Source organism: Lagopus muta, chromosome 14 (genome assembly GCF_023343835.1).
Source record: "Lagopus muta isolate bLagMut1 chromosome 14, bLagMut1 primary, whole genome shotgun sequence".
NCBI lineage: Eukaryota > Metazoa > Chordata > Aves > Galliformes > Phasianidae > Lagopus > Lagopus muta.
The window spans coordinates 2510035-2534906 of NC_064446.1; the positions used below are offsets into that span (position 1 = coordinate 2510035).

At 47.2% G+C, this 24872-nt stretch overlaps 1 protein-coding gene and 1 non-coding gene across 2 annotated transcripts; both read left to right on the forward strand.

The window, feature by feature from the left end:
• Nucleotides 1-2198: 2198 nt before the first annotated feature.
• HSPA9 (heat shock protein family A (Hsp70) member 9) lies at nt 2199-22876 on the forward strand. The gene is made up of 17 exons (XM_048960572.1): nt 2199-2376; nt 2613-2671; nt 3979-4066; nt 4165-4346; nt 4867-4991; nt 6268-6341; nt 6453-6559; nt 7393-7555; nt 8575-8667; nt 9993-10202; nt 12544-12771; nt 13537-13641; nt 14733-14850; nt 16492-16586; nt 19446-19538; nt 21153-21293; nt 22133-22876. The coding sequence occupies exons 1-17, from the start codon at nt 2290-2292 to the stop codon at nt 22190-22192; spliced, it is 2028 nt and encodes a 675-aa protein (XP_048816529.1). The 5' UTR covers nt 2199-2289; the 3' UTR covers nt 22193-22876.
• LOC125700488 (small nucleolar RNA SNORD63) lies at nt 13017-13086 on the forward strand. Its single transcript, XR_007379944.1, has one exon. It is a non-coding gene; the product is annotated as a small nucleolar RNA SNORD63 (small nucleolar RNA).
• Nucleotides 22877-24872: the final 1996 nt, after the last annotated feature.

Consider the following 24872-nt stretch of genomic DNA (forward strand, 5'->3'; position numbering starts at 1 on the left):
TTCAAACATGACTTTCTCCTCTTGTGCACTAAGCATGGTGGGACTCTGCTTGGCCTTCTGCTGTGCCCAAACCCTGCTCTTTCCATCAGACTCCATGTCAGGGCACAGGAAAGCAACAGAAGTGCTGCTTTCTGACAGCTGTCTCCCCAGGCTTCCCTGTACCAAGGCACCTCAAGCCATGCCTTTCTCATTCAGGGTAACTTCATGTACGAGCAGGGGAGCAGGAATCATCTTCAATCTCTGCTGACGGGAAGTAATGGATGTGGAGATGCTAACGCAGAGTCCCCGTGGGCCTTGTCGTGCTGAAGGCTCCAGGCTGCCTCAGCACTGACAGACGCCTCAGACATGCTTCTTCCTTTGAGAAGGGGTGCGACCTCCCTGTGTTTCACATTTTACAGTGACATCCTTCAGACAGATGCCTGTGGAGCTGACAGACATGGCAAAGTGGCTTGAAGCTCTTTAGGAAACCAGCTACAGCCTCGCTCCACTCCTGTGAGAGCCAAACAGATGCTGGGCTGCTGATCCTGATGGAGCAGGGGTGGCTGCTCTGGTAGGATGTCTGCAGCTGTGCAGGGCTGCCCTGCTGTGGGACAGCCCTGGCCGTGCTTCAAACCACCTTGGGTATGGCAGGAAGGCAACAAGTCAGGTCCCCATGGGCAGCTCCTTTGCACCACATCTGTGGCACTGTGCTGTGGGCAACTTGTGCCTGGTCCCACTGTGGATCATCCGAGGAGAATGGCATCGTTTAGACCTTCAGAGCAGGACGATTTCCTTTTGTTTCTGACACTTCTTCAGCGGCTGCCAAAATATATTTCCTTGTAGTTCTGTTGGGAGCTGTTTGAGATCTCCTGCCACCGGGCCCTGGGTGAAGCTTGTTCCCTGCAAGACCGGGAAGCATGGAGCAGCTGTGCAGAGAGCTGCACATAAGTGCGTTTGTGTTTTAATTGCAGCCCTGCCAATGCTTGGGAGCTGTCAGCGATGTGAATTAAGCTGTCATTTTCCCAGGATCACGATGCAGAGAGCAGTCTGTGAGCAGCACTACCATGGCTGTCTGCTGCCCCTGCCTGGCACGGCAGCAGCTGACATCCAATCCTGCCTGGCACAGCAGCAGGTGAAACCCATCCCTGTTTGGCACGGCAGTGGGTGACACCAGTCCCTGCATGACATGGCAATGGGTGACACCCATCCCTGTCTGACACAGCAGTGTGTGGCACCGCTCCCTGCCTGGCATGGCAGCGTGTGAATCCCGTCCCCATCCCAGCAGGTGCCTCCCCCTGCCCTGTGGCCTGGCTGGGTTGGAGGTGGCTGGCTTCAGGCATGCAGCACCATGCTTTTCCATCAGTAGGACACCTGGGGGTGATCAGCCCCCCTGAGCCCTGCAGAAGCATCCAGTGAGCTGTTAAGCCAGGCATATGCTGTCTTGTGTTAGCCATTATATTGGCTGGAGATGCTCCCTGATCTCTGCTGCCCTCCTGGGCTGCACAGACAGACGCTGGCCAGACTTCCCTGCTCTGCTCTATGGGTCAGGCATTCAATCTGGGGCTGCAGAGCCCCACCAAACCGAGGCAGGAAGCTTCCACCTGTGAACCGAGGTGGGAATTTCTGGTAAATCAGAAAACAGAACTCCTGTGCTGTAGGACTGTATTGGTGGGACACTGCTGCACTCTGCGGGGCACGGCCTGCAGGTGAAGCCGGCAGGAGAGGGAAACCCACAACAGCCAGGGCTGCTCGGAAAGCTGTCATGCACCAACAGCCCCCACCTCGCTCCATGCAGGGCCGAGCAGCGTGCAGCTCCCACCGCAAGGCTTTAGGCAGCACCTAAGATGCCTGCAAGACGGCCGCGCAGGCGCAATCGGACCGCACATTTAGGGGGTGCCACGCGCATGCGGCTCCTCTGGGAGAACCGCGCATGCGCGCCTCTACCCTGACGCAAGCTCGCTGCAATCGCCCTGCGCTTTATCCTGTCCGACCTTGAGTGCGCGGCGGCTCTTAGGACCCGAGCTGCCCGTGGCTGTGCCGGTGTGCAGCGGGCTACGTCGGCTCTCGCGCCTCCGTCAGGTGGTGCCGACGGAGCTCCCTTTTTTCCTCACAGTCTCCCGTCGGGGGCTTACGGCTTTACGCGGCCGTCGGCCCTAAAGCAGCGTCCCGAAAGCGAGCGGTGGGAGCAGGCGGTCTCGCGGGCAGCCCGCGCCGGGGGTCCTGCGGCGATCGCTCCCCCCCGCAGCCCACGTGGGGAGAGGCTTCCAGAAGAGCCGCGGCACCGCACGCCCCGTCCTTCGCCGCTCCGCCATGATCAGTGCTAGCCGTGCCGCCGCGCGCCTTCCCCTGCTGCTGCCGCGGGGCGGCCCCGGGCCCGCCGTCCCTGGGCTGGCGCAGGTCCGCGTGGGGCCCGAGGGGGCCGGGCGGGCACGGCGCGGCCTGGGAGGGGGGGGGCGGGGATCTGCTGGTGGGGAGCGGGGCTGGGGGGGTTCTGCGGCGAATTTCCGCTCGGCTCGCGTTTAAGGTTTAGAAAAAGAAGCGCGGTGTTGCAGTAGGGCTGCGTTATTTTAGAAGCTGCCATCCTCTGGAAGTTGTGGAGTGGAGGTTTCTGAGCGTTCCTCTTTGTTTTGTAGACTTTCTGGAATGGCCTCAGTCAGAATGTCCTCAGAGCGGCAGCGAGCAGGAAATATGCGTAAGTGTCACCCTGCTTATCCGTGTCTGTGTGCTTGGTGTTTTTTCTCGCGGCCCTGAGCTCAGAATTGAGCTGGTACCAGAACATGTGCGGTTCTGAGGCTGCATCTTTCTGTCTTCTCATCTTCTCTTTTTCTGGTGGAGCCTTTGTCATCATCCTGTCCCCACCACTCACAAGATGCACATTGCTGAGATGTATGTGATGAAAAGAATAAAACGTAACAGCTGGAACAAATTGCTTTATGCTCCTGTGAGGGCAGGATGATGCGTGCCTCTGTGTCACTGCAGATAAAGCTTATTTCGATCAGTTTGTGCATGTTAATTGCTTGCTTTTTTACAAGATAATGAGTAAAGAATGGCAGTTGTGTAACTCAGTCAGGTGTCTTGTGGGCAGTGCTGACTCGTGACACAGAATGGGAGATCTGTTTATGTCAGGAAAGCTGCCCAGCTCTGATCAGCACAAAGAAACTGAGCAGTTGTGTGTTTTTAGTATCACTGCTTTGTGTTGTGTGGTTAGGGCAGCCAAACACTTTGGGGAGTGAGCAGGTGATGCCCTGGTCATAACCAGCCCCACTGACATGTGATGCTGTGTGCTTCTTGCCCCGGAATGTGGCTTTGTTTATGAAGAAGAGCTGCTGAGTCGGGGGTTCTCTCTGGCCTTGAAGGTGGTAATGCACCTTTCCTAGCAAGAAGAGGCAGGTTCAAATTTGCTTTGTGTGAGAATCATTATAAATTCTTCAGAATTAATTTGTTGCTTTTCAGGGTCAAAAAGATGGTTGTTTTTCACTCTGTCTCAGAGGATCCTGTTTGGGCTTAGCTAATTCTGCATTTAAGTATTTTTCACTTCATGCTAAGCAATCATAAATGAACTCATCCAATTCACTTGCGTCTTGACTCCAGGTAGATGCTTTCTGACAAGTCTGAGTGTGAAAATCAAAAGTAACCCAAAACAAGTCCAGGAGACTTCATGTGAGAAGAACCAGAATTAATTGCAACTTATTTTATATCTAAATCTTAATGGATGTTGGGAACACATGTAGTCAAGATTTTCTTGGTGAAAGAATAGCATTTTATGTACTTAAATGAATACAAGTCGAGCTGTAAGTGGTCTGATTGAATAGAGACCCAAAGTTTAAAATCCAGGATAAGAATGAGAGGGCATGTTATGGTCTGAGATAGAACGTGGGTTTGCTTCAACGTCTGGTCAAAAATGAGTTCATCCTGTCTTCACAACAGAAAGATTGTTGCTATTTGCTTAGCTGCCTTCCTTTAGTAGTAACGTTGTTTATCCTGTAATGTCCTTTACAGCTCAGAAGCAATTAAGGGTGCCGTTATTGGAATCGATTTGGGTACAACAAACTCCTGTGTGGCTGTTATGGAAGGTAAACAAGCCAAAGTAAGTAAGAACAAATAAATAAATACCATCTCTACATCTGAATTAGTGTTTTCAGAGGCTGTGTTTTCTGATGGTGTCCTCTTGTGTTTTTTACATAGGTGCTGGAGAACTCTGAAGGTGCCAGGACAACGCCTTCAGTTGTTGCCTTCACAGCTGATGGTGAGCGCTTGGTCGGAATGCCGGCCAAGAGGCAGGCAGTAACTAATCCCCATAACACCTTCTATGCTACCAAGCGGCTCATCGGGCGGCGCTTTGATGACTCTGAAGTGAAGAAGGACATGTAAGTGAGGGGGGAGGGCAGTTCCACCTGCAGCACAGAAAAGAAAGTGCAGTGCTGTGTGATGTGAGCAGGCATAGCCCTTGTTTGGGTGAGGTGGTGTGAGCGGTGGCTGGGTGAGAAGGTAGTTATGCCCTCATGTTTCAAAGCTTTACTTGTTTTCTGAGGGCTGTGCTGTATTTTAACGTTCTTAGAGAAGTGCTCAAGTGGAACACCACCTGGACTTTCTCCCCCAGGCACTGTGCTGAGCAGTCAACATCTACCAAAGGAGACTTCTTGCATTCTTGAGAGTATTTGTCATCAGTGGTCTGTGATTGTGCCTAAGGCTTCTGATTAAATGGTGTAGGTGAATAAGAACAGAAGTATATTGGCACTTCTAGGACACCCTGGACTGAATAATTCAGTATTCTGTGTCTAGAACTTGCATGTGTTGTTCTGATGGTGCTTATCGTGGTGGCTCCATGCTGTTTCTGTTGATACAGAAGTTCTGTATGGCATTATTGTTTTTTCTGTATTTTTTCAGTAAAAATGTTCCATTTAAAATTGTCCGTGCCTCCAATGGTGATGCCTGGGTAGAGGCCCATGGGAAGCTGTATTCTCCAAGCCAAATCGGTGCCTTTGTACTAATGAAGATGAAGGAGACTGCAGGTTGGTACAGTTTGATCTTTGCTATGCATAAACACAAGTGTGAGCCCAGTGCTGGGCGCTGGTAACTTCTTTGACATGGGAATTCTTGCATAGCGTGATGTCCTGTGGGACAGATTGTGGGAGGGTTTGGTGGTGGGCAGTTATAAAGCCTCGAGGAGGGTCAGTGTGTCTGCTTCAGTGCCTTGCATTTTATCAGAATGGGATACCAGTTGTGTTTTTATTGTAAACTAAATTGAACGTAGCACCCTTGCTTCAGAAGGGGGAGCTCCTTTTCCATGCAGACTTCTAATCCTTGTACCTCCCAGGCTGCAGCTCAGCGTGGGCTGTGGCTGTGAGGTGGCTTGGACCAGAAGTACAGTGAGAGAGGGAATCCTCAAGGGACCTGTTGTGCTGGCTGCAGGAACAGCTGTGGTGACTTTGAGTCTAACCAGGGAGAAATGTCCTTTCACCTGGAAAGTTTTTTTCTCCTTTTTCAATTCCTAATATGATTTCTGGCATAATTGTGAAGAATAATAATAAAAAAAAAGAGTAGCTGTCTTCTGCAGTCTGGTCTGGAAAGTATGAAGTGTTTGGAGGGCTGGATTGAAGCTTGTTGCTGAAGCTTCAGCAGGGGGCTGCTTCCTCTGTTGGCTTTTTCCCTGAATGCTGCATAAATTCAAATGACAAGCTATCTGGTGCAGGGGTTAATGGAAAGGTAAAAATCCTGCCTGTGAATTCTTGCTGGATCATGCATGCTTTTAGTGTATCTGAATCTGCATTTGATGACACTACTGTTTTCTTAAGAGAGAATTCCACCCTTAAATTGGGATGTGATATGTATTTATCTGATTTACTGTCTCAAATGCTTGTGAGCATGTAGTGCTCATGGATGTTATTTATACTGTATAAATGTTACCTGCAATGGACTGTACAATCAGGACAAAAATGAGTTCTGAGTGCTTTGCATATTAGATACTCCAATGAAACAGAAAACAGCCTTGGTCTTGCACTCTAAAAAGGCAAGTTGAGCTCAAATTCTCATTGTTCAGTGGCATCAGTTGTTGTCTGAAGTGCAGAGGTGCACTGCTGGTACAAATCCACACGCTGCTTCATGTGATGGGGAAAGGCTTGGTTTCTGCAAAGCTGCATCTTCCCAGAAAGCAGCAGGTTCTTGATCAGGACGCCTGTGTTCTGTTGTCAGTTTAGGAATATAATTTCAAACTAAGTGGCAGTGTTGGTGGTATTCTTTTCACTTGAAAGATAACTGTTTTGTCTCCTATTTTTTTTTTTTCTCCAGAAAACTACTTGGGGCACCCAGCAAAGAATGCTGTGATTACAGTTCCTGCTTATTTCAATGATTCTCAGAGACAGGTATTCAGCAAGCTCTAAGATTTTCAGGCTTATAACTGTATATAGTATCAGTTCTCAGTGCTTTTTTTCTTGTTTGTTTCTTTTTTTTTCCTTCTTCCTCTGCCACATTAGGCTACAAAAGATGCTGGGCAGATCTCTGGCCTAAATGTTTTAAGGGTGATTAATGAACCAACAGCAGCTGCTCTTGCCTATGGTCTGGATAAGTCTGAAGACAAAATGTAAGTGCCTCTTCCTAACACCCTCGATTAAATGAGCGTGCTGCCATTTGTTTTGTAAATGCATCTTTATTTTTTATCTTAATTGCTGGTTGGAATTCTGCCAAAGTAAACTCTCAGAAGTGCATTTTGCTATGTGGTGTCACCTGTATCCCATGCAGACTCTGCTTGATCGAGGAAGTTCATAATGTGCAGCTACAACTTAATGATCCAGGCTGAGTGTCAGTGTAATTACTTTACCTGCTGGTGGGGCTGTAGCTGTGGCTCAGGACAGCTGTGTGAGAGGCTGTCCCCATGGTGCCAGAGCAGTGTCATAAGAGATATGCTGAGGTTTGCTGCCTTCTATCCACAGTCTGTTTCTTTCCATGCCTGTGTTCAGCCTTCTACCACTGCCAAGGGTGATCACATAAATACAGGGTAGTTTTGTTGGGTTTTTTTGTAACTGGTTTTGTATTTGTGTTGGGATTATAGTGGTGTGAAAGCCTCACATACTGCAGAGCATGTTTCTTGATGGTTCAGGTGTCTTTGCCTTCCACACTAGATGGGAGTGTGCCTTTTTTCATGAAGAAGGAGCCGTCCTCTGGAATAACTGGCAAGGTTATGTGCCATCATTCCATACCATGTTCTGCAGCAAAAACTTCTACCCAGGCTCAGTGCACTCAAAGAATGTGCACACTGTAATCTGCTTATTGTTATCTTTAGAGAAGGCTTTTAACTTCTGTGGACAGCAATACGAGTTCTGCACATTCTTCATTTCTTCATTTCCTGGTGGGAATGGTTTCTGAGCCACACTATTTTGTCTAGAAAGTAATATTTTTCTCCATCTGTTCTTGTAGCATTGCAGTTTATGACTTGGGTGGTGGCACTTTTGATATTTCCATTTTGGAAATCCAGAAAGGAGTCTTTGAGGTGAAGTCAACCAACGGTGATACTTTCTTAGGTGGAGAAGATTTTGACCAGGCTTTACTACAGTATATTGTTAAAGAGTTCAAGAGAGAGGTAAGGCATCTCATCAGAATTCAACCTTGCGTTACATTGTCTTGTAACATCACTTGGTGTGCAAAGATGGGAATTTTAATAAAATATTGGAATTTCATTTGAGATCTATGGTACAATTGAAATTTGAAAAACATTGAAGACACCTGTAAGAACAGGAAGTCAGGCTAATGTTTATTTTCTTTAAGCTGAATGCTCCTCTCCTGGAAGACAGATGAAACAGTAGGACTTCTGCTTTTTTTTCTCCTAATGTAGCAGGGCTATTTAGCCTGGGGCAGAGAAGACAGAGAGGGGATCTGATCAATGCTTATAAATATCTAAAGGGCAGATGTCAAGTGGATGGGCCATGGGTTTTTTGCTGGAGCCCAGTGAGAGGAGCTGGGTCAGCTGGCACAGGCTGGGATGAAGGCAGGAAGTTCCATCTGCACGTGAGGAAAAACATCACTTTCTGTGATGGAGCACAACAGGCTGCCCAGAGGGGGGGGTTATGGAGTCTCCTTGTCTGGAGATGCTTAAAACTCACCTGGACACTTTCTTCTGCAGCTTACTGTAGGGAACCTGCTTTATCAGAGTGCTGGGCTAGATGATGCCCAGAAGTCACTTTAGACCTCTATGGTTGTGTGATTCTTTAATTATCCTATATTTAGTCTGCTTACTCTTACTAATATGGTTCTGTGGACTGATTGAATGTGTCAGCACAGATGCATACAGTACATTGTTGGCTGTGGAGAAATTGCAGTGTAATTCCAACTCCATTGCGAATCCTTGCCTTTGTGTTCTGTGATGCAGCTGCTTTTCTAGCCTTTTATCAGTAACTTACTAGATAATCTCTTCCAGAGCACAGAGGACTAGCAGACATTGTTGGAATTCTAAAGTTTGCCAGTAGAGATACCAGCAGAACATGTCAGGCTGTATTTATACAAACACTTTTGCAGTCAAGTGTGATTAAAAAATATGAACTGCAATGAAGGAAAGCTGTTCATGACTCGCTGCTAACCTAATTTGTTGTTGTTGTTGCTTAGACAGGTGTTGACTTGACTAAAGACAACATGGCCCTTCAGAGGGTGAGAGAAGCATCAGAGAAAGCAAAGTGTGAGCTTTCTTCATCTGTGCAGGTAGGTGGCTGGGTTCAAAGCAGACCATCAAAATGTTTTACTGGACTGTTCAGCATTATTTTTTGGTTCCGTAACTCTGAAGTAGCTGCTTTTGTCTTGTGCTAACAGAGAAACTTCATTCAAGTGGCATCAGTGTAACTGAAAGTTCTTAGGCAGGATAATCTCTCAGAGTCTATTTAGGAGCCAAATCAGTTGTTGGAAGCAGAGAGTGATCACAGATGCTGGATTTTGCTTGTGTTCTGGTACCGTGTTTTCTCAACTTGCAGGGAATGTGACTTTGTTCCCAATTTACATACTTCAGAAGTGTGATGAGCATTTAGTACTGCTGTGTTATTGGAAGTACTTGGGACTTTGTGTGAGCAGTTCTGAAATCTTGTGGTAGTATTCACACCACTGGACTAATAACGAGAAACAATTTCTATAAAGAATCTTGTTCCCCACTAAAGGGGTTATCCAGAGAATAAGCAGCCTATATGCCTTTTTCTCCCATTTTGTATATTATTCAATATATGTATTGATGTATTCAAGCACATCCATTATTCTGGAGAGGCAGTAAGCTAAGGGTGTAATATTCTTGCTGAAGTGAAATTAAGGTCAGTTATATAGTAATTGAAATGGGGATTCTGCCAGTTTCTGGGTTCTGAATAAATTTTATTTGTTGGCTGGTGGGAAGCTCATAGCACAGGGTTCAGACCAGTCACAATGGTTGCATAGTTCTGCCAGAGACATAGCAGGCTCTGTGTTAGCAGGCTCAAGAGCTGGCAAATGCAGTCTGCATACCAGAAAAAAAACCCAGAATCTTCAGTGCTGAAGGGAAGGCAGCTCCTTTTTGGCCCTGTCCTCCCTATTTCTGAGGATGCTATTTACAAAGTAAAATAGCGTGTAGAAAAGATGGATTTTTTTTTTAATCAAAGATGCAGGTTTGCTGGGGACAAATAACAGTAAGAGGGTTTATGGCCCCTGGTGGTGTTTGTGTTGAGTAGCAATGAACTGGATCTCAGACAAGCTTTTTGCAAACGATGGTGGGTTACTTCCATTCAGTAGCTTACCACGTGTGAACTGTTAGGTAGTTGTTTGGCCAAGACTTTCTGAAGATGAAATTTTGGGCTATATTGAGAAGAAGGAGTTACAGTCATAACTTCAAATGTTTCAGTTCTTACTTAGCTGTGAAAGAGATTAAATACTGGTGCTTACAACCTCTTTAGTGTGAGCATGCACATAGGTGCTTCGGTACAGGCAGAACAGAACCTGTAGCTTGATCTATAAATCTGTGGGGAGCTGCCTTGCTTTCCATTCCTGCTTTTCACACTGTTTTTGTGCTGCAGACGGATATTAACTTGCCATACCTTACTATGGATGCCTCTGGACCAAAGCACTTGAACATGAAGCTGAGTCGCTCGCAGTTTGAGGGCATTGTAGCAGATCTGATCAAAAGGACAGTAGCACCATGCCAGAAAGCCATGCAGGATGCTGAAGTCAGCAAGAGTGACATTGGTGAAGTCATCCTTGTCGGTGGCATGACCAGAATGCCAAAGGTAAGAGCTGTCCCTGCCCCAGACACAACTGGCACAGCTGCTCTCTGCTTACTGTTAAGGGTGATCTGTATGGAAAAGCTGGGAGTCTGCTAACCTCATAGCTCCAGTAGCTGAAGACCCCAGGAGCAGATGTGCCAAGTGGCCACGTGAGAGGGGCAGTGAGGCACTCCTGCTGCTCAGCGTGGGCCTGAGGGCTGCAGCTGAGTTGCAGTTTAAAAAGGCAAGTGGGGGAAGTATGGGGAATTGCAAATTCAGCTTGATTTTCTGTTGTTGACTGAACGTATGAGGTATTGGTGAGATGTACAGAATGTTTTCTCCTGTCTACCTTTATCACACACCGAATTCCACTTCAGTAACAGCTGCTTGGTAATCTTTGCTTTCCAGTAGCTTTCTTCACTGTGCAGGGCACGTGCAGCGGGCAGTGAAGAAACTGCACCAGCACAACTTTTGTTACCTGCTGGCTGTGTGAGTTTGTCTGCTTGCTGCACTGGCTGTTGTCAAGCATATTTACTTGGCTGTTCTGAACACTCATTACCTAACACCTGGCCCTGGTGTTCTGGTGATAAGCTCCAAGTGACTTAGAGGCTTGCTATGCTGACATGTACTGTCTTGCAGATAAGGCACTGCCTTCTGGTAACACACTGTTTTAGTTCAGAGCAATGCAGACTGCTATTTAGCTCCCCTGAAGTCAGTGCTCCATTTGTGTGCACACTGCTGTCTTCATAGGTACAGATAAACATTTTCTATGGTGATCAGTTAAAAAAAAAATGCTGCATGGCAATGATTTGGGGGGTTGGTTGTTTTTTTTTATTTTTCTCCCCTTCCTGAAATGTATTGGCTGCAGTTGGTGTGATAGTAAGAGCAGAAGGTCACTCAGGCAGGGGAACCAGAGGGACAAGATAAGCAAAAGCTGCTGCTCTGAGCAAAGCTGAAGTTGCAGTAACCTTCCCAAAGCCCAAGTTGTTCCAGCTGGAAAAAAAAGAATAGATAACCATGTATAATGTGAGAAAAGCAATTCTGGAAGTGGGGAAACCATTCCTGGGGCATTATGTGCCCTTTGGGAGTGGGAGACAGTATTAAATACTTTTTAGTTACAATTTTTATTTCCCCCAGTTATCAATAGCTCCTGTACTTACAGCTTTGAGGTTATATATACTTTCCTGAGTGCCTGAAGCCAGAGTTACAGCTCTGGCTGTGAGATCAGTGCCTGTATGTTGTGCATAGCACAGTGTGTTCTTTCGTATATGTTGTTGTTTGCTTCATTCCTGCCAGGAGGGAACTTGCCTTTGGAGTGCTTACGTGGCCAGTGCTCCAAGAAACATAAATGGGTGGTTAGATGTAAGGGTACTTTTATGCTGTAAAATATACTTCTAAAGAGGGAAGGACTTGCAGTTAGTTATTTGATTGTGCATAAAGCATCTTCCCCTTTAGCAAACACTGCCTGCAGATGTCTCTGCTTATGTGCAGAGGCACTGGACGTTGGTTTATGGTGCAGTTTCCCAGGCATACGGCGCTCACCTGTGTAGATGCCTGCCTGTTGAGCCCTCTCAGGGAGGAGGGAAGCTGTGAACAGGAACCAGCTCCCACACTCGTCTCTGTAAGGGAGAGAAATGAACTACTGAGCTGTGGCACTGCTGGTGACACATCACTGCATTCCCTTCTGGATACTTCAGCATTCAATCTGTTGCAGTCGTGAACCCGTCATTCCAAAGGGACGGAGCAGTGAAAAGCTAATAATGCAGCTTAAACTGTCTGCTGACATGGCCTATCTGCCTCCCTGGTGAAACAGCCCATTAAGTAAAGAGCTTTTCCATTTCTTTTTTTATTTTTTGGTTGTTTTTTTTTTCTTTTTTTTTTTTGTAACACAAACAAGATGAACTGTCCTTGTGCTCTGGGTGTTTGACCTTCGTTGTGCTGTCTCCACAGTTGTGCTGCCCTTGACAGCTGTGTTCTGCCCACTGTTGACTTATACAAGATCTGGAGGAGCAGTTCTCAACTCCCACTTGATCAGCATGGAGTGATCCCTTCTGAGGATAGCTGGTTTTTGTGAGAGGACTGATGTAGTGTGTCCTCAAGCTGAGTTGGCTGACTTAACTGTGTGAAAACCTACAGAGAAAAGGATTTCTAGACTGAAATGAATGTGTTTAACAGGGTGCTTGAAAGATGGGGAGTTAGGGAGCAATCACAAGTCCGAAGCTTAAAGTTTCTCTCATGCTACTGGGCTACATGGCAGCAGGAACATAAAGATGTAAACCTTTGGCCAGGGCTGGAATGTTCTTGTGGGCACAGCACTGTGCAGTAATGGCTCACTCTACGTGAACTTTGCTTTCTCCCTATTCAGGTGCAGCAGACTGTGCAGGATTTGTTTGGCCGTGCTCCGAGCAAAGCAGTTAATCCTGATGAAGCTGTTGCTATTGGTGCAGCTATTCAAGGTGGTGTGTTAGCTGGTGATGTTACTGATGTGCTGCTGCTGGATGTGACTCCCCTCTCCTTGGGGATCGAGACGCTGGGGGGTGTCTTCACCAAGCTCATCAACAGGAATACTACCATACCAACCAAGAAGAGCCAGGTACAAAATTACAGTGTCCATGTGCTGGGGGTTTTATGGTGGTGTCAGTGCCCAGTAAAAGCTGCTTAGAGCATCTCAGCAGACAGTGTTCTCAAGGAGAGGAGGCTTAGGAGTCAAAATTGAATGCTGGCCACCTAATATCTGTTACTTATTAGTATGCTCAAAAGAGGAGAATAAACTGAATTGAGTTAATATGTGCCAGGGTATCTCAGGATGTTTGTCCTGCTCAGGATTGCAGTGTGTGTGTGCCATGATGTAATGTCAACACATCATTCTGAAGAGGAATTGTGTGGAGACCTTCTGTAACTGAGCACAGCACCTGTTTAATTAGGCCACCTTTCTTGACCTATATGCCTTGGTGTTTTTTTTCCCAGATATTTTCCTGTGCTTTGGGCCCCTAATAGACTTGGGTGTGATCTGTTCTCTCACTTTGCCTTGTCTGGGTTACTGGTGTGTGCTCTTTCTGATAACATTTGTTCTCTCTGGGCTGTGGGGTTGGGACAAGAGCCTTCCTTGCTGCTTCAGGAGGTGATGTTCTGGTAGTGTGACTGGCTGCCAGCCACTGGAGCCTGCTGCTGGCATAACTTTGGCAGCTTTTGCACATTCAAATGCATTTAAGATGAAATGCCAGTGAACTTGGCTGTTGCTAGTCTTGGTGCTTTGTTGTTTAGTCAGAGCTCTTTAAGGAATAGGAATGTGAAAGCAAGAATCAATTCACATATTGCATTTTGGTAGCTGTCTAGTTACTTTATTTGTCTTCCACAGGTGTTTTCTACTGCTGCGGATGGGCAGACACAAGTGGAGATTAAAGTATGCCAGGGAGAGAGAGAGATGGCCAGTGACAACAAACTTCTTGGCCAGTTCACCTTGGTATGTTGGCTAGTCATATTCATGACCTTAGACTTAACCTTCTTTGAGAAGGTCAAAGCTTTCTCTGTGTCAGGTTACTCCTTAGGGCAGTGTAAGGAGGGATTTATCCTGCTGAAGACATTTGTTGCTATTAGTAGTATTTAAAAAAAAAAAAAGGCAGTCTTTTGAAAGTAAAGCCTGATTCTGGCCAGCTTTTTAGTGGTAGGGGAACAGGTAGTGTTTAAGATGGAGCTCAGAGTTTCTGAACACTGTTGGATGATGCAGTGGCTGCTGTGGCTTTCAGGCTAGATTCAGTCACCTAGATGGCTGTCTCCATTTCTGGGCATGAAGAACTAATGAGCTCTGTAGTGTTAGACCTGTGCAGCAGATAATCTGAATGCTGAGCTTTCCTCTAGTGTTGCAAAGATGAAACTTAACCAAATCAAGCTCCATGCTAGTTTGGTCCTTAGGATAGCTCATTTCCAGCCCAGTTCCACTATTCTACAAGCACATGTAGAACTGCCCAACCTACTGGAGGACAGTCGTGCTCCGGTGACTCACATGTGTGCCATGTGGCTGACTAACCTGCTCCCTGCAGAATTGGATGGCTCAGCTATTAGTGTCTGCAAAGTTCCATCAGGTACCACTGAAATTGCTGTTGCTAGGAGGAGCCTTCCAAAAAGAAGGGGGCTGCCTTCCTTTCGTACTTCTAAAGGAAATGGAACTGTCTGGCACTATTTTAATATCACAGTCTCGGGGGTAGCCAGTGGAGTATAGTTGTACAGAACTGGGGAAGGAGAGCCATGTTCTGAAGGCAAGTTGTGCCATGTTTAGCATTAAAGCTGAACCTGGGCCACCTCCAAACAAAAACTTGGGGGCTACATCTTGTTTCTGTGCCGTTGTCCTGGGCAGAAATCTAGATCATCTTGAGTTTAAGTTACTGCTAATTCACCTCGCTGGTGCCAACAGGTGTTTGAAGGGCTCAGCTCAGAGGCTTAGTTAATATTCAATTTAACTGGCAAATCACCACGATGATGTGCCCAGTGCTGGAGCCTCATGCCCTGAGCCTGTGTTTGCAGGGCAGCTAATGACTAAGCACTTGTCCTTCGCAGGTTGGGATTCCTCCAGCACCACGTGGGGTGCCCCAGATTGAGGTCACTTTTGACATTGATGCTAATGGTATCGTTCATGTGTCAGCCAAGGACAAAGGCACTGGACGTGAACAGCAAAGTAAGTGCTCTGGGGTGCTGTGTAGGGCTGAGAAGGAGGGGTGCAGAGCAGTATGCTGTGCCTTGGGGGGACAGAAGTTGGAGTTTGGGAATCCTGCACCTTGTTGCTGTGCCCCAGGGTGCACTGCTCCTCTCAGAGTATTGTCTGTGTGATTCTGTGCTTACACAGAGGCTGCTGAGCCTGCCAGCATGGAGGTGCCAGCTCTTAAGGGAGAAATCTGGTAAACTAAAGCTTCTGTTCTGTGACCCTGGTTTGTTTCTCATTGCTTTGTTGCAAGTACCTTGAAATCTGGGCATATTGAAGCAGCAGGTATTTTGAGCAACCACCTCATGCCTTTTCATTCATTTAGGCTGGAACCATCTCTAAATAGCAGGCTGTAGCTTCAGGCTGTCAGTATGTTGCACTCTAAGAGCAGTGGGATGTCAGGCCTGGTGTTCTAGGCTAGTTAGTGACCTGGCTGACCTTCTGATGCCCTGATATGGAATTAGAAAATGAATTTGAAGCATCGATAGATTCCTCTGGTACAGAATAGATTTCTGTGTGCCTCTGACTGGGAAGGCTCTATACTGTCCTTCAGTTGTTTCTTGGAGGAAATAAATTACTTAAGTGAACAAATACATGCCTCCAGTTAAGAAAACTGCAGTTGACTCTACTGGCACTGTGATGGTGTTTGCTGTTGGTCTAAATCATGCTGCTTGGTTTGGGGTCTAAACTTGTTTCCAAAAACATACTGTGTGCTACTTTGATTTCCTTGTGGCTTCTTCCATGTGTGGCAGCCCTCTAGCTCTGAATAAATGTCTCCTGATACTTTTTAGCTGCCTTTCTGCATGCAGTGTGGTTCTAACTAGAAAGCTGAACACCTTATCTCACATATCTGAAAGACACCTGTGTATCCTTGTTTAGGGTTTAGTGGTTTTGTTTTTTCACTATTGGCAAAAATGATGTAGGAAACTTTGGGTCTTGAAGTACCCTTTTCTGGACTTTGCAATACTCAGGATTTTACTCTTCTCTTTCATAATGGAATAATGCTTTTCTTCAGAAAAACATTAGCTTATGTCTGGGCTGTACTGTGTGGCACAAATGGAAAAAAAAACCAGAGGTCTTACAGAAACCAGCCCATAGAATCATGTCATGCTTGCTTATTAAGGGTAGCATGAGGAGCTAGCTGGGTAGGAATTTTGTCTTACCTCACAGCCTGAGTTGATTTCCAGCAGTGAAAATCTGTATGAAAGTGATTTCTGGATTATTTTATATTCTGTTTTTTTGTTTGTTTGTTTGTTTGTTTTCTCCTGGAGTTTTGTTTTTTTAACCTGCTAGAATGCCCCTTGAGTCTGTGGGCTTCTTGTACTCATTTACTTTCCAGAAGTAATAACTGGAGAGAAGACAAGGTGACTTGCAAAGCACTGGTCAGGAAGCGTCTAGCAAAGCTGGAGAGCATGGATCTAAGATGACAGGGTTTTGTCTTGCTGGCTGCATCATTGCCACTTCAAAGGCTGGCTGTTCTTTGTACTGCCCATGGAGCCTTGAAAGGTGCAGAGTCCCATAGCAAGGCAGCTGCCAGTGAGAGGGTTTGGGAAATGATAATCTCCTTTCCTCAAAGATGAGAGTGCATTCTTTATTAATGTTACTTCTCTCATGCAGTTGTTATCCAGTCTTCTGGTGGCCTTAGCAAAGATGAAATTGAGAACATGGTGAAGAATGCAGAGAAATATGCAGAGGAAGACAGACGAAGAAAGGTAAAGTGATTTTGCTACAGCATCTTGCAGTCAGTAGTTTACCCACTGCTTATTGCCATCATGCACTATCAACTGTCACCACCTTGAAGGAGCCCCTAGGTTCTGATCTGCAGTCTCGAGCTGTTTGCTTGTACGCTTATTTAGATACATGCTTGCTTATATTCAGTCAACCCTCTGAAGTTGCAAGAAAAGCTGCACGGAGGGTCATTTAGATTTGGTTTGGGTGACTGGCCCTGTAAAATTGGTAATTGAATTCCTTCCTGAAAAGTTATTGGGATATGGAGGCAGCAGTAAGCAAACTCACTTGTGTGCAGCTTTGCAAATGCAGCTAATGCTTTCTGTCATCAGTGCTCTGTACTTTACTGTCCAGCTGCCTGTTATCTTGGCTGCTTCTCTGAAGTTAGCCTACTACAGCCAGGTTCTCACAGCGTTCTGTTTAAAAGGAAGCAGTCCCTTCCAACGTGAGCCATTCTATGATTCTGTCGAGGCCTTTGATATGGTCTCACATCGCTGTCTCATCTCTAAATTGGAAAGACATGAATTCGAAGGGTGGATTATTCAGTGGATAAAGAATTGGTTGCATGGTCACAGCCAGAGGGTTGTTGTCAATGGGTCTTTGTCCAAGTGGAGGCCAGTTGCAAGTGGTGGCCTCCAGGGGCCTGTCTTGAGGCCAGTGCTCAACATTTTTATCAATGATGGGATTAAGTGCCACCCTCAGCAAGTTTACTGATGACAGGTAGCTGGTGGTGCAGGGCAGGGAGGTGACTGTCCCTTTCTATTCTCTCCTTACAAGCACCTGCAGCTCTGCAACCAGGGCAGGCCCCCAGCACAATAAAGATGTGGAATTGTTGGATGGGGTCCAGAGGAGGCCACAAGGGTGCTAGAAGGTCTGGAGTATCTATCTTGTGAAGAAAGGCTGAGGCAGCTGGGGTGGCACAGGGGAGATGTCAGTGCAGCCTTCCAGTACTTGAAGGGAGCATATAAGCAGCAGGGAAACCAGCTTTTTACACAGTAAGACAAGGGGGAATGGTTTTAAACTGCAAAAAGGGGAGAATTGGATACGAGGAAGCTCTTTACTTAGAGGGTGGTGAGACGTTGTGACAGACAACATGCTGTGTGGGAGCTGTGGGTGCCCCATCCCTAGAGGTGCATGAGGCCGGGCTGCACGTGGCCCTGAGTAGTCTGGTGTGGTGGGTGCAGCCAGCCCATGGCAGGGGTTGGAGCTGAGTGATCTTTAAGGTCCCTTCCAACTCAAGCCATTCTGTGATTCTTAGGATGCTTCTGAGTTTATTTTAGAGCTTAATTTGTAGAACCTGCTAATCAGAGCTGCACCACATCCTCTTCCTTGTGAAGTGGGAAGTTGCTTTCTGTAGTCCTTCAGGTCTTGCTGTCTGGCATCTTGGGGGGCGTTATTCATCTGAGCACAGCGTTTGCCCTTGATGCACGTGAAGCCACGAGGAGACATTTGAAAGCTTCGCTGACTTTGTCAGAAAGGTCTGGCATTGACTGACACTTGCCTTGGCTGAGTGGCTGAACCTGGGATTATTAATAGGATTAATGGTTGGAACTAATTGGTTTAATGAGAGTGGGACTACTGAATTACACTTCTGAATACAGAGGATTGATTTTAGACGGGCATGGGGAAGGCCTGACCAGAGATACGGCACCAGCTTATGTGTAGTGATTGAAGCTGGCACACTGAATTTACTGCCTTGTGTACTCCTACCCTGTGTAAACCTGTCTCAAATGTTCCCATAGCCCTATAAATCTTACCTACAGTAAGTGAAGAGATCAGAAGAGAACTAAAGGAGAAAATATGTGGAATAAATCCACATGAAGTAGGATTTCCATGCCTCAAAGGCTCTGGATCCACGAAAGATTGGATATTATCACCTTTAGGTTAGATGCAGAACATTTAAAGACTTTGGCCTGGAAGTCCTACTGTTTAAATAACTGCATCATTGCCAGAGAATGTGGATAGTGGCAGAGAACTTGAAGAGGCTGCAGGAATTTTCTGTTGTACTTTGACTTTAAATCACAGCATAAGCTCTTCCCTATTGTAGTCAAAGTGGGAGTCATCTCTGTCCACTGAGCTATCACATGGGGTGATTGTTGCTTTCTTCACTAATGCTGCTGTCTCTTTACATGGTCTGCATAACTAATTGTCAAAATTCCATGCTTTGCTGGATTTACCACCCTGCTGTAAACTCTGACATCCCATGAAGAGTGAAAATATAGAATAGAAACAAAATTGTCATCAGCTTTCCTCAGCCACCTAAGCATATCATCACATCCTCATTCAGGTAGACTGTTCTTTGAGATGAAGAGGGCTGGGTGTCCCAAACTGATGATGATGCCAACAGTTGGATCAAACTGTACCTTAGGACTACCACTCTTCTTCAGTTAGTGCCCAGGGAAGCATCAGTACAACAACCCAGTGTTTAAGTTGTCTCTTAAGTTGATGAAGAAGCTTAAGGGTATTCTCAGACAGCTCTGTGGCTTTCTGAATGAGCAGGACGTAGAACTGTGCTGTTACTGCTTTTGCTCACCCTTTCAGCATGCTGGTAGCACTGCTTTGTTTGTTGCTTCTAGGGAAGTGGGACTTGCTGGGTATCGAAGAGTAAGAACTGCAGCTGTGTTGCCTTGTTTAAACTGCTTGTTTGGTCTTGGTGGTGCTGGGATACACCTAGAAATGGCTCATCTGCAATTCATTTCTCTACCTTGCTGTGAAGAACTGTGGTGGGAGCTAGAATGGAGTTAGGCAGCTTGGGAAAATCAATGTTAACAGCTAGTTCATATGTATGTAGCTTGTAGCACCAGTGGTGTGTGCAGTAGGCCCTCATGAGTTCTCTTACCCAGGAACGTGTGGAAGCTGTAAACATGGCTGAAGGCATCATCCATGATACGGAGTCTAAGATGGAGGAATTCAAGGATCAGCTGCCAGCAGATGAGGTGGGTAGTTTCTGTTACCTTAAAAGTAAAGGAGGTGAGATACTTCACCACGTCTGTGCTCAAATTCTCACTTAACTTATGGCTGACTCTCACCAGTGGCTCCAGCTCTGTGTGTTGCCAGTCTGCATGAGGGCAGCACAGTCACTGACTTCCAGGGTTTCCCACTTGGATCATTGTGACCAGGAAGCATACTGATGTGGATGTGGTTTGAATGATAGCGAGTATCTTATTTCAAAGTGTGAATTCAGTGGAAGTGAAGATCTGAGAGCCTGAGAAGCTGTTAATCCAAGATTTCTGCATGAACTGTCCTTGGCATGGCCTTGCAGTGCTTTGATAAGGACTGTGCAGTGGCCTGTATGAGAGTACTGCTCAAAAGCTGTGCTCTGCAGAGGGACAAAGCAGAGTTGCTCTGCAGTCCTGGTGGTCTCAGTAGCGTGAATGCGGCACCTGAGAACTGGAAGGCAATGAAAATTCTTTTATTTACTTAGCTCCATTTTTTTTTTTCTCTGTCTTTGGAGTGAAGTGGATATTCACTGTCAAGGGAGCACTTGTAATAACATTCCAGGTGGCAGCTTAATTTCCATGTTATGATCCATGTTATGAATTTCAAAAGCCCAAGTTTCAAACGGATTGCGCAGTCTTCAAGTTAAAAACTCTTGGAAAAAGAATAAAAGGGCACTGTGAGGTGTCTGAGGGCATGAGTTATAGTGTGGTTAAGTAGCCTCTGATGACTGCAAACTGTTTTGGCTCAGATCCTCTGTGCTTGGGATTAAGATTTTCTATCCTGTGAGGGGAAAACTCCAGCACTTATATCTGTGTTCCCTGCAGGGACTGTTCCCAGTGATGTTTTTTTGGGAGGGAAAACCAAGGGAAAGCGAGCAGCAGTGCTTGAAAGAGGCCCTGCATGGTCTGGGTAGAGATAGCAGCCTGGCACAGACCTCAGTTGCCTTCCCAATCCCATGGGTCTGAATGAGGAGAGCTCTGCCCACGTTCTCGCTGCGAACAGTGCTGAGCAAGCGCTGCTGGCACAGCTGTCCCCCAGTAACCTCACTTCCCAAGCCTGCGTCGCCAGCAGCGTGCCAGCCTGACAGGGAGATGCCAGACTGTGTGGAGGGTTTGACAGATGGCTACAGGGGCTGGGATGAGACCGCATTGCTTTTGTTTGCCTCTCTGCTCCTCCCACGTGTAACAAAGGGATTAAACAGGGTTGTGAGCAGCGTTACTTGCTGGCTTTCCAACAGAACCTTAAGTATAGATGAAAAATCAGTTTTCTTTTCCCTTTACCCTGGCTCTGGCGCAGCCAAATGGCTGGTGAGGGGTGCATGTTCCTCCTTGGCGGGCTGCTCAGTCTCTGCAGTGCTGAAACTGCAAACAAGGGGACCAATTAATGCCAACTGGGGTGCATTTAGTGAGGTGGACAGGTGCCCGTTGGAACTGAGCACAGTTCTAGTCCCTGCAGACCATATGGCTCCAATTTGAGACTAACTTCACAGCTTCTGACCAAAAAAAAAAAAGGTATCTTTTCTGTGGCCACTAGGTGGATGAAATGACTGGACTGGGATGGTGGGTGAACAACGTGCAGTGCTTCATCGTGTTTCTCTGATTTCTTTGCAGTGCAACAAATTGAAGGAAGAAATTGCTAAAATGAGAGAACTTCTGGCTCGTAAAGACACTGAAACGGGAGAAAATATTAGGCAGGCAGCAACCAGTCTGCAGCAGGCTTCCTTGAAACTCTTTGAAATGGCATACAAGAAGGTAGGTTCGCAGTCATTTTGTGTTTTCTAGTGCTTGGATGAGGAGGGGTGAGTCATGCCACCAAACATCTGGGCAGGAGCTGTGCTGGAGGTGATGCTGTGTCAGTGCAGCTCCCTTTGAGTGACAGCTTGCTACAGGGGCAGCTGTAGGAAGTCAGAGCAGAAGGCGGCCTGCAATCCTGGCCATCCTGCTGTAGGTGGGCTGCCTCACAGATTGCGTTACGTTACTGTATAGCGTTGTATAGGAAGGTGGGGAAGCTATTAATAAGGAGCTTTGGGAACACATGGATCAGGCTTTCCTCCAAATGTGTAGAAGGTACCTAAAGTCGTAAAGTGATGCTTGGAATATTTTAAATGACTGTGTAACAGGTTTCCTGGTCAGCCTGCCTAAAATCCCCGCAATAAGGCGACTGGGGCTTTTTTCTCAGTGAAGGGCCAGCCTGTTTGAGCCCCTCTTGGCAGATGTGCTTAACCTGTCCAAGGGATATTTATCGGAATGGAAATGGCACTCACTGCCCAGGCAGCCTTGGTGGTGCTAAGCTTCCTTCCTGTTGAAAGCTGCTTTTCTGATGTCAAACTGGAGCTGTGCAGTGCTGCAGTGTAAGCTTGTTATGTCCACTGGGGAAGAGTAATTAATGGAAAGATAATTTCCTTGTGTTAGTAGCAGTCATGCACAGATAAAGATGGCTTCCATTCTCCAATGAAGGATTACCTTTTTTCTTTGAAGAAAAGTGGAAGAAACCTTGTGGCTCTATAAGTAACCAAAGCAGCTAGTTTGGAAAAAATGGCTGGGAGAAGCATATTGTTGTTACTGTAACTAATAAGCTAACTCTATCACAGATGGCCTCGGAACGAGAGAGTTCTGGAAGTTCAGGAGATCAGAAGGAAGAGAAGCAATAAGAAGTCTGTCTTACCTTGATGAGAGTACAAAGAAGAGGTGGATATTCTTGATGCTTGGGAGAGAAGGGACCTTCCTGAGCAGAAATGGGCAGAATTCAGACTTACTGTGTTTTTGCAGTATTCTATATATAAAATTCTTAAATGTATAAACTTAGTGATGTGTCTGCTAGATAAATTGTCACATGATGAAAGTTAATTCATGCAAGATGAAGTTCTAAGTGTTTGGCCCTGTGGTATTCAACTGAGGCTCATGGGGACTTGCTGAGCATTTAATTCTAATACTTGACACAATGGTGTGCTACATCTGATATCAAAGTTTGTAAACCATGTTATTAAATCAGAAGGTGGAGATTGAAATTCTGGTGGATCCTCCTTGTGGATCTGAGTATTTGTGAACAGGTAATAAGGCCTGTGAACAATGCAATGGTAAGGCTGGTTGTGTTGCCAGAGAATACTCAGATCTGCAGCTAGGTTAGCACCCTAATTCTGATGGAGGTGGGTTACTTCAAATGTAGTTGTAACATTTCTTACAGAAGAGGCCATGTGGAAGTTGCATACTTTACTTGTCTGAGCCTTCTGCTCCATCCTGTGTCTGTTCTTTGCTTATGGCAAAAAAAATTTCCTGGATAATAAAACTGTTATTGGATCCATTCTGGATTTTTTTTAAATAAAAGCAGAAAAGTATCCAACGTGGAGTTCTTAGTATCCTGGCCTTTGGTGGAAAATAAGTCTGCAATCTGCCCAACAGCCTCTGTGCAAGGGCAGTGACCAGCCATACCAGCAGCGGGTTTCTGGAATTTGTGCTTGATTTGAGCATGGAAGGAACGTGCTTGGTATGAGGTTTGGGTCCATCCCATCTGTGAGGCACTGCTGCTGCCCTCACATGAGATGCCTGGAAGTCCTTGTGTAATCTGTGGTACGTTGTCCTGGCACTCTGTGCTTGGGCTCAGTCTGCTGAAACAGGCTGTAGACTGAAAACAGCAGTTGCCCACTGCTGCTTCTCACAACCAAAGTTTCCCCCTGGATATGCTGTCCCCTTGTCCCATTGCATTGTCACCTCCCTTTGTTGCACTTTCTCCCTTTTCTGTCCCTGTGTGTGCAACCTTGTGGAAAGAGAAAAAGCACCACTTGTAGCTGCCTTTATCTGACAGCTCAGATGCGTAGGCAAGAGGAAAACATTTCATCCCAGTTTCCTAATTAGAGAAGGCTGTAAGTACTGACAAAGTAAGCCTCCCTTTTCCTTTCAGCTGTGGACTGCTAGGGATCAAGACTGTCTACTTCAGACATTGATCTCCCAGCAGTCCAAGAAAGCCTGGAAACAGCTTCCACTCTCAAACAGACACTGACCTAGCTCAGTGAAGCTTTTCTCCTGTTGCCACTTTAAAGAGTGGTGAGTAGCTGACTGTGAAGTAAGAAGGACCTTGGAGCATTTTAGTTTGCCTTAAAAGAAGGTGAGGAAGGGGCTTGGTGCAGCCATGGGAAGAGGAGGGGTGATGTGTTACGTGCCCAGGCTGCAGTGTGCTGTGGTTTGAGGGAGGCAGGCTAGGGTGGCTGTGCTGTGCCAGCTTGTGTGTGTGAAAATCCTCATGCAAAGGCAGGACAGCCCAGGATCAGGAGGCTGTGGATGCCTCATCCCTAGAGGTATTCAAGGCCAGGCTGGATGTGGCTCTGGGCAGCCTGGTCTGCTGGTTAGCACATAGCAGGGGGTTGAAACCGGGTGATCATCATGGTCCTTTTCAACCCAGGCCATTCTGTGATGATAACCCCGCTGCTCATAAGCTCTTACCTCAGTTCTGGGCCCGTGGTGCCACCAGGACAAAGGCAGCAGATCAGCATCTCACAGCCTCCAGGCTCCTGAATCATCAAGCAGAACTGGCCTTCTTGAATGAATTCTTCTCCCTGTCACAGTTTGAACACATCTCTCGTTTACATTCTTTATTTTTTAATGTGTTGTTCTTCGCTTCCTCAGCTGCCAGGGAGGCAGGAACTGCAGCAGCCCATGGACTGAGGGCTTTGCTGCACACGCAGTGCTGTCAGCACACCCAGATGTGCACGGTGTCGGTGCCGCAGCTCCGCGTGGCCCGTTGGTCTGTGCATGACAGTAATTACAAAGGCTTTACAGGTTCTTTGGGGGCTGGGCAGTCTGTGCTGGGCATCCTTTGCTCCCCGCAACCCGGGGGACGGCAGCGCTCAGCGCTGTGGGATCGGCGGGGTGCTGCAGGGAAAGGTTCTGCCGGTAGGGCGCTGTGCGCGGCCCGGAACCGGACGAATCTCGGAGCGCTGCTCGCACATCGGCTGGTCGCTCCCGCTGGAGCCGGCTAGGACGCGGTGCTCCCTTCCGACCCGGCACGCGGCTGCACGGCGCGCTCCGCTCCTCCCTTCCGAGGGTTAACGCGGCGCCTTCCCTATGGCCCCGCCTCGGACGGCCGCCGCCGCCGCCTGCACGGATCCGGGGCGCCCCGGGCCATGCCACGCCGCTCCCGCCCGGCGCGGCCCCTTTAAGAGCGCCCGCGGCCGACCCCACTGTTCTCGCGAGACCGCCGCCGAGCACGCCCCGCCTCGCCGGGAAGGGCCGCGAACTACGCGTCCCATAACCCTCCGCGCGGCCCGTCGGCCAATAGCGAGGCGCCCCGCTCCCGCGCGGGAGGGGTGGGCGGGCTGGCGCCCCCCGCCCCGGTCC

What these genes read in the sequence shown, in the direction of transcription:
- HSPA9 (XM_048960572.1), top strand. Translation starts at nt 2,290, where the DNA reads ATGATCAGTGCTAGCCGTGCCGCCGCGCGCCTTCCCCTGCTGCTGCCG. An exon ending in TGGAAGGTAAACAAGCCAAA is followed by an intron (nt 4,067 to 4,164) that starts GTAAGTAAGAAC and finishes TTTTTTACATAG; the next exon opens with GTGCTGGAGAACTCTGAAGG. An exon ending in TCTGAAGTGAAGAAGGACAT is followed by an intron (nt 4,347 to 4,866) that starts GTAAGTGAGGGG and finishes GTATTTTTTCAG; the next exon opens with TAAAAATGTTCCATTTAAAA.